This window comes from Seriola dumerili, unplaced genomic scaffold (assembly GCF_002260705.1).
Source record: "Seriola dumerili isolate Sdu_G_001 unplaced genomic scaffold, Sdu_1.0 BDQW01000127.1, whole genome shotgun sequence".
NCBI classification, from domain to species: Eukaryota; Metazoa; Chordata; class Actinopteri; order Carangiformes; family Carangidae; genus Seriola; species Seriola dumerili.
In genome coordinates this window covers 1,281,565-1,291,053 of record NW_019174382.1, presented here as the reverse complement: position 1 = coordinate 1,291,053, position 9,489 = coordinate 1,281,565, and the positions used below count along the sequence as shown (strand labels likewise).

General features: G+C 45.7%; 1 protein-coding gene across 1 annotated transcript; it reads left to right on the top strand.

Annotated features, from left to right (window-relative positions):
- The first annotated feature begins 2,576 nt into the window (after positions 1-2,576).
- On the top strand, positions 2,577-9,245 carry LOC111224227 (cytochrome P450 26C1). The gene is made up of 6 exons (XM_022748649.1): positions 2,577-2,786; positions 4,701-4,925; positions 6,256-6,531; positions 6,670-6,828; positions 7,114-7,521; positions 8,901-9,245. Exons 1-6 carry the CDS (start codon positions 2,577-2,579, stop codon positions 9,243-9,245), a joined length of 1,623 nt encoding a protein of 540 aa, XP_022604370.1.
- The last annotated feature ends 244 nt before the right edge of the window (positions 9,246-9,489 follow it).

Sequence of the window (9,489 nt, the reverse complement as noted above, 5' to 3'; positions counted from 1 at the left end):
GAGTCTCATTAGAAACTGGATTCAGTGTAAGATTTATTTTATAAAGCAGTTCTGAGATTTTACAGCGGAACCTGGTGTTAAGTGTTTGTTTTTTTTATTACACTGTGATGACGCAGCGTTTCTGCGTCACTGATTTGACTTTAATCAATAATCGAAGGAGGCAGAACTTCTCCAGGAATAATCGCGTTAATCGAAGGTGTGAAAACCAACAGTGTGTCCGTGTTTCCATCAGGCTGCTCGGTCATTAACACACAAACCCTCCGATAACAGCTGGAGGTGTGTGCGCGTGTGTGTGTGCGTGAGTGTGTGTGTGCGTGTTTATGTGTGTGTGTGAGTGTGTTTATGTGTGTGTGTGTGTGTGTACACAGGCGTCTGGAATTGGTCCGAATTTACAAATCCACCTCTAATGACCAAATCTCCACTTTAATTAACCGGAAAAATAATCACAACAAATGAAGTGTTGAACATTAAGTTTCATTTTCTTGTTTCAACCTCAAAATAACAAAATTCACAAGAACTGACCCTCAACGATCAGATGAACCAATTCATCTCCATCAGAACCCCCCCGCATTTCAGTATTATGATTATTATTATTGGTAGTATTTATATTATTATGTCAGACAATGTAAAAAATACTCTTCCTCTGAATACGGCCGCAGACCAGAGGAGAACTCTGACTCTGGTTTTTACGCGCAGACGGACTGAAATCTAAAATCTGGGCCTCTGAGCGAAACGACCACCTCATCCTGACGGAGCCTGTCCGGGTTCAAATATAACTTCCTCTCTGGAGAACAAAACTGTCTCCAGATGCATTCAATAATAATAATAATAATAATAATAATAATAATAATAATAATAATAATAATAATAATAATAATAATAAATAGTTCCTTTATAGCAACTCCACCTTTTTCTACCGATTAAATTTCACTCTCCGCGGTTTGGTTTGTTTTTTAAATTTTAATATATAATAAAACTTTGATTAAATGAATCTAAACTTTAATAATAAAACGCGTCTCTGTTATGATTCAACAAAGTAAATAAAATAATATTTTTTAAATATCAGCAGCTCAGACCTGCGTCAGACTCTGAGCGGCTGATTGGCTACCTGCGAGTTTCCTCCATGCGCTGCCGTCTGACCCCCCCCCCCACACACACACACACACACACTCTCTCTCTCTCCTGCGCTCAGTCTCGCTCTCTCTCTCTCTCTGAGCGCACCGCCGCGTCTCTGCTCTGATCTCCAAACTTTTTTGTTGTTGTTGTTGTTTAATTCTCTCTCTCTCTCTCTCTCTCTCTCTCCCGGGTCCGCGCGGTGAGAATGAACGAGCCTCTTTAACATATTCAGACCCACGTCATCCTCTGACGGCGGACCATGCCGTGCAGCCTTTTCTATAAACCCCCCCGCCCCCCCGCAGCAGCCCGCTCTCTGCAGAGGAATAGTCACCGGTTCAGTCGGAGGAGGCGAGAGAGGAACTTTCCTTTAAGGCTGAGCGGGTTCCTCTGAGCAGCAGCAGCAGCAGCAGCAGCAGACGGAGGGATGGAGGGACGGAGGGACGGAGGCTGGTCGGAGGTGAGTGTTGCTCCGGGTCTCTGAGTTTATTCCCTCTGCTCTAATTTCATCATGAGAATCGTTTATTCTCCTTTTCCAGTCGCTTCCTCTCATCTCACCTCCACTTCACTTCCCCGTGAATCCGCTCCTCACTGTATTCAAATCCCCCTTTCTTCTTCTTTTTCTCTTTTCTTACCTGATTTATTACCATTGCTCTGTAAACCTCGGGCAGCCCGGGGGGGTGAGTGAGGTGAGGGGTGGATGGGTGGGTGACTGAGCCCCCTGAACTGTACCTATAAAGGCGCATAACCTAATAGACAAGCCGGCGCACGTAAACCTGTAAAACTATTTGGAATAGTTGACAGCTACTCCTCATGTTGGAGGAGCCGCGGAATGAAGGGGAGTTTCCTCACGGCGCAGCAGCACGTTTCTCCTTCTACTCCTTCTCCTTCTTCTTCTTCTCCTTCTTCTTCTTCTTCTTCTTCCACGGGCGGATCTGAGTCTGTGCAGGCGCATCCATCCGGTCTCGTGTCTGGTTTTTAATCTCCAACACAGAAAATAATTACAGGCTGAAAAAAAGAGAAAATCTTCAGTTTGTTTTGAGAAAAATTAAAAAAAAAAAAAAAAAAAAAATTAAAAAATAAGATGATTGTCTCTGATGTGGAGCAGGAGAATAAGAGGAATAATATTAATAATAATTATAATAGAATCAGATCAGAATATGAACCCGCTGCTTCATCATATGAATGCGTGTGAATGAATGAGGCCTGAGAGCAGCAGCTCCAGACTCTACATCCTCTTCAGGGGCAGCTGAGGGTGAACACGCTCACACGGAACTAACGGACCTTTATTTGTATTTCATTTGGACAGAGTTTACAGAGGAGAAGAAGACAGAGAGGCCGGAGGAGGAGAAGAAGAAGAAGAGGACAGACACTTTACGCGCAAGAGTTTCAAACGGGACACAGAGACGCGCCTTCAGGGACAGACACAGGTGGATGCTGGGAAGCGGACCGGTTCGGAGGAGATGTTCCCCCCCCTGGCTCAGTTCGGGGTGCTGTCGGCCCTGGCCACCGCGCTCACCTCGGTGCTGTCCGCGCTCCTGCTGCTGGCGCTGACCCGGCAGCTGTGGAGCCTCCGCTGGAGCCTGACCCGGGACAAAGAGAGCAGCCTGCCGCTGCCGAGGGGCTCCATGGGCTGGCCGCTGGTCGGAGAGACCTTCCACTGGCTGTTCCAGGTGAGAGAGGGAGACATGACACGTCTGGGCTGCCGTACTTTTTCTTTTTTCTTTTTTTTTACAAGCGTTCCAAAACACAGGTTACCCTCCTGCGCGCGCGCGTTTGTCTCAATGTGTGTGGTTCCTTATTTATGCTCATCTCTCTCTCTCTCTCTCTCTCTCTGTGTTACTACCTGACTTTACCGCCTCTCTGCAGGAGACTGCGCAGGGCTGCAGGGTGTTTTAATAATCACATTATTGATGATGCATGTGGAGGTGCGCGGGAAGCTTTGAGCAGCTCCGCAGATTCTTGTGCAGGCTGAGTTCTGTTGTTGATGCGACATGTGCGGACTTGATGCTCGGTGCTAATTCCTCCTCTCCGAGCAAAAACAGACGTTTTCTGTTCAATTCTTCCTCCTCGTTCTCCCTCCCTCCCCCCTCTCTCCCTCCGCTGGGGAGGAATGTAGTCCCCCCTCATCTCTTCATCTCTCCCCGCGTCTCTCCAACTGATTCACCGGCTCCTCACCGGAGCTCGAAGCGCCGCGTCGCCACCGTCTTTTTAACGCCCGAAAATGCTTCACTCCGGCCGGACACCATCTCCACACGCGCTCGTGAGAGTGGGCGTAACAGATGAAGGACAATAAAGAGGCTGTAACTTGAAAACATGGCCAAAAGTATGTGGACATCCACACAGTAGACTACACCTATTTGTGATTTCAAAATCAGTAAAGGTCCCATATTTGACGCCTTTCCGGTGTTTTATTTTGAAGTTCTGATCCATAAGAAGATATATTTGTAGTTAAAACCATGAACCAGAGGATTCAACATTTCCTCCAGTTTTAATTATTGTGTTGGAAAAGAATCTGCAGAGAAAATATAGATGAATCTATGAATAAATCAAATGTTTTAACTCCTTAACTACTTAAACATTTATCACATGCGTTCAAAACCAAGGTCCACTTACTGTTTCCTGACCTTTCAACCGCATCTCACTGTTGAAGACGTCTCTATGACAACTGAGCAAATTGAACTCACGGGTGCAGTTGAAAGGTCCAGTAAGAGGACCTTGAGTTCATATTATTTTTATTTAAATGTTTAAAGGACCATCTCAGTGTAGTTTTACATCTCCTCTCTCAGGCTTCTCTCTGGAGCTCTAGTAACAACAGGTCGGTGAGCCAATCAGAAGAGAGGAGGCTCTGAGCCTCTCTTCTGATTGGCTGACTGTTTTCTGAGTGATCCAATAAAAATAAAGCAGATTTCAGGTAAAAACACTCAGAGAAACCAAATCCTGCAAGGTTTGGATGGTGGGTCCAGGTGGGCGGGGCTTGGTGACTGCTTTGTTGTGACATCACAAAGTTCCAGAAGTCCTGACGGCTGGTTTTAAGGCTCAGTTTCTGAATACAGGCTGTGTGCATTTCTCTGTGGACTGAGGCTTTGATACTTTCACAGTATTAATATAGAAGCTAGAGCTGATCTATAATCACACTACACATGGACACAGACCTTTACACTGGAGGAGCTTTACTCCGCTCGCTCTGCAGTATTTCAGGCTGCTGATTTTTCATTTTAATGAAAGAAAATAAATGGAAATTTAATCTGGATCTAAACAAACAATCAAACATCAATCAAATTATGAAATTCAAGATTTTTGTCATTTTTAGGTCAGAAAATAGAAAAAAATGTACAAAAACACTGACTGACCCCTTGTTTCTGAGCCATGAAACTTTTCAACAAACGTCCCTGAAATCTATGAACGAGTTTTTGAGATTTCCTGCTGAACTGCAAAGGAGCTGGAACAAAAACAGACATTTGAATAGTGAAGTAAAATTTGCACTTTCAAATGTTGTGCCTAATTTATAAAATGTATTTTTTGCAATAACTTATAAATTTTGTTTCTGACCAACTCGTTATCCAAATCTCTTCCTCACACTCCAGGGTTCCAACTTCCACATCTCACGCAGAGAGCGCCACGGCAACGTGTTCAAGACCCACCTCCTCGGGAAGCCCGTCATCCGGGTGACGGGTGCAGAAAACATCCGCAAGATCCTGCTGGGGGAGCACAGCCTGGTTTGCACCCAGTGGCCCCAGAGCACCCGCATCATCCTGGGACCCAACACCCTGGTCAACTCCATCGGGGACCTGCACAAGAGGAAGAGGAAGGTAAGAACGGAAGGAGGGAAAGTTTTATCTGTCCAAGTTTCTGCAAATGTTTCTTCTGTTTCTGGAGGATTTGTGTTCATTTCATTTATTTCTGATCCACCTGTTTGTTTGGTTCTTTTTTGCACATTATGATTTTGCACATAAAAAAATCAGAGTGGAAAAATAAATCAACATATTGATTTAGTGCTAAAAAACTTTGAACACTTGGCTGAGGAGGGAAGTTCAAAGGACAGAGACTTAGTGATTAAATCCTGACGTACACGAAGCTTCAGAGACTTTAACCTTCCTCACATTAATACATGAGACAAACACAAATGTCAGATTTCATCATCATGCGCTCATGTTGTTGCATCCTCTCCTTCTGCAACAGTTTAATGAACCTGAATGAAAACTAGTGCCATCAGCTGTTAGTCTTGACAAACCAACGGCATTTTCTTCTGCTGGTTTGATTAAGATTTATTCTGCATGTTGATGCACACTGAACTGAACTGAACTGAACTGAACTGAACTGAACTGAACTGAACTGAACTGAACTGAACTGAACTGAACTGAACTGAAACTGAACTGAACTGAACTGAACTGAAACTGAACTGAACTGAACTGAACTGAAACTGAACTGGACTGAACTGAACTGAACTAGACTGAACTGAACTGAACTGAACTGAACTGAACTGAACTGAACTGAACTGAACTGAACTGAACTGAACTGAACTGAACTGAAACTGAACTGAACTGAACTGAACTGAACTGAACTGAACTGAAACTGAACTGGACTGAACTGAACTGGACTGAACTGAACTGAACTGAACTGAACTGAAACTGTCATTGAATCTTTTTGGATGTAAAGTCAAAGATTCAATGACTTTTGATTTAAAAAAAACATGAGATGAAAGTCAACTACGACTCCCATGATGCATTTGGGAAGCTGAATTTAGACTGAGTGCTTTTTTTTTTTTTGGTTGTCAATTCCAATTATGTAACTTTGTTTGTGCTTCTGGCTTCTTTGCCATAGCAACAGCAGTGAAGGATCGTGGGTATTGCAACACTCAGAAAATCACAGTTGTGTACAAACCCAAAATATAAAGAGTTCAATGTGACTAAGTTCAGAGACCCAGTCCTCTACAGTCTGTCCTTCCTCCCACCTCATGTCCTATTGTGTCCCCTACACCCCGTCCTGTCTTATCTCCTACATCTCCTACATCCTTTACCTCTGCCCCCCCTCCACCCCCCACCCCCACCCCACCCCGTCCTCCTGAAAGGTGTTGACTGCCGTGTACCAGGTAATAACTTTTTACGACTCCTCTCTCTTTGTTTCCTTAACCCTTTCAAGATCCTGGCTAAAGTGTTTAGCCGTGGGGCGCTGGAGTCCTACCTGCCCCGGCTGCAGGACGTCATCAAGTCTGAAATCGCCAAGTGGTGCTCGACGCCGGGCGCCGTGGACGTTTACAGCGCCGCCAGGTCGCTGACGTTCCGCATCGCCGTCAGGGTTCTGCTGGGTCTGCAGCTGGAGGAGGAGCGCCTTGTTTACCTGGCGCAGATCTTCGAGCAGCTGATGAACAACCTCTTCTCGCTGCCCATAGACGCCCCGCTCAGCGGCCTTCGCAAGGTGAGACAGGATTGTGATTCTACATGGAGACAGCAGACACATAAATTTAAAAAAACTAAAGACAAAGCAGAAGATGTCAATTTATGTATATTGATATTTATTATGGATTCTTATCAATAACTCTTCTTCTCTGTCCAGGGAATCAAAGCCAGAGAAATCTTGCACGCCAACATGGAGAAAATCATCGAGGAAAAGATGGAGCGGCAGCAGGCGGAGGACGAGTATCACGACGCCTTCGACTACATGCTGTCCAGCGCCAAAGAGCACGGCCAGCAGCTCAGCATCCAGGAGCTCAAGGTACCGGACTGACTCTTTGAGTTGAGCCTCATCAGTAGTAGATAGAACCAAAAACCTTCATGTCCAGGTCAACACACACCTTCATCAGGTGATCGTCAGGCAGATGTTTTTAGATACAGATGTGTCTATGCTCAACAGAAACCCACAAAGTGCACCAAAGTCAGCTGGATGGTGCACAACATGTTTCTTCTACAAACTCTGATAGTTCTACACACGAAGAGATGAATCCAACCAGTAGAATAAGATGAAGTTTCATCATCCATGCATCTATTTCCCTGTTTGCAGGAAACAGCAGTAGAGCTGATCTTCGCCGCTCACTCCACCACAGCCAGCGCCTCCACGTCGCTGGTGCTGCAGCTCCTCCGTCACCCGGCGGTGGTGGAGCGGGCCAGGATCGAGCTGGAGGCCGAGGGCCTGGGCTCCGAGTCCGGCAGCAGTTACAGCCCGTCTGCCGTCACCACGGAGAAGGAGGTGGACGCTGTCGTCACGGAGACGACCTGCCTGCTGAGCGAAGGGTGTCAGAATCACAGCGACAAGGACGGGTTCCCGCCGTCCCAGTCTCACGTGCCGTACCTGAGCCTGGACAAGCTGAGTCAGCTCCGCTACGTCGACTGCGTGGTCAAAGAGGTGCTCCGCTTCCTGCCGCCGGTCTCCGGTGGTTACCGGACGGCGCTGCAGACGTTTGAATTAGACGTAAGTTCGAGTCAAGTCAGGCTGTTGGTTTGGGCGGGTTCGCATTTCCATCAGCTGCAAAATAATTTAAATCTAAAGGCGCCAACATCCAGCAACCTTTAATGGATGAATCTGTGAGAGAAAACAGCTCCGACAAACATCTCTGAGAGACGAGTCTTAGATCACATCACACTGCAGCGCAGCAACAAGGCTTTTATTGTTTTAAATACAGAACAACCTTTTCCTGAAAAAAAACAAAACAAAAAAAAAACCCTGAAAACCCCACAGCCCAAAGAAACAAGTTCCAACCTCTTCTCTTGGAGTTGCCAGGAGACAGTTTGGGAAATGTAGGAATGCACCAGCTGAAGTAGATGATGATGGTGTGAATCCCCTGAAACCAAATCCAACCAGGTGGGATGAAGATATGATGATGATGATGATGATGATGAAGATGAACCATGATCTGGTGAAAATGTCCTGTACTGTCCCTCGTCACTGCAGTGAGAATGTGATGTTAAGAGAGCTGCAGCTGTGAAGCTCTTTACCTGCAGGTGGCGCATGTTTTACTGCAGAAGCTTTAAGCGTCTTTGCCTGTAGGGGGTGACTTCAACTGCCAGTGCTACTGTTACCTTCCTGTAGGTTTACATGGACATGTGGTGCGGGGATGACTCCACAGCGCCTCCTTGTGGTGAATCAGGAGTCTGATCATCACTAATTAAGAAGTTTGTTTGTTTATTCTCAGCAAAAACCTGTCAGCTTCACAGATTAGTGAGTTCTTCATTAACTCTTGTTGCTATAGAGGCAAAGTAAATCTGTAGTTAATGAAATTCTATTTAATCTGTTTGTCATGTTGCACGCCTGGAAGCGCTTTGATAGACAAAGACTTTCATACAGAGTTGTGTGGCCTCAAATGCCCCCTCCCTGCCCTCGGCATGCCCCCAATTTGCTGTGTTTGTTTCCAAAGGACAATTGAAGTTTAAAGCATTTGCAGAGGGTGTAAACGCCTGCAGCTGAGAAGTGATTGCAGTATTGAAAATGTTCGTTCAATTGAATCTTCTTTAATCTCAAGAGGGAAATCCCAACTCTGCAGAAATATGTGGGATTAGATTATAAAGAAGTCTGGATTAATGGAGGAAATGAAATCAATCAATACATGAGGTTAAAAACCAAATAAAAGGTTTTCCAAGTAATAAAAATCATTTAGCTTTTTAACTTATGTCAAAAATGAATCTTCATCTTCCCACTGCTGCCATTATGTGTGTCACAGTCAACAGCTGTGTCATATTTTACAACCATGAAGAGTCGAGATTTTAAAAGATCTGAAAACAAAAAATGCACCAAACTATTTGTTGGTAAAAAATCTGTGTTGATTTTTATTGACCTCCATCTTGGTTTCACAGGGTTACCAGATCCCCAAAGGCTGGAGTGTCATGTACAGCATCCGGGACACCCATGAGACGGCAGCGGTCTTCCAGAGTCCAGAGCTGTTCGATCCGGATCGGTTCGGTCCGGACCGAGAGGAGAGCAGGTCGGCCCGGTTCAGCTATGTGCCGTTCGGCGGCGGCGTGCGGAGCTGTGTCGGGAAAGAACTGGCACAGATCATCCTAAAGACTCTCACCGTGGAGCTGATCGGGACTTGCAAATGGACTCTGGCCACAGAGAACTTCCCCAAGATGCAGACAGTGCCGATTGTGCACCCGGTGAACGGGCTGCACGTGCACTTCACTTACAACCACCCGCTTTAGATACAAGTTCAGACTTTCCAAAAACTCAAGGGGCGATTTAACCTTCAAACTGCTCCTGGAAAAAACTCTCCACACCCAAAGGAGGAGACACAACCACCTTGTTGGTCCTGATGGTGCTGCTCACGCCCACTTTCATTTCCATGGAGATGAAGAGGAAGTTTACTCTGCGAGTCTGGAGCACTTCATCGTCTCTTCAGTGGTCTGGTCCAAACCTACGAAACCACTTTCTGTTGTCACACAAGTT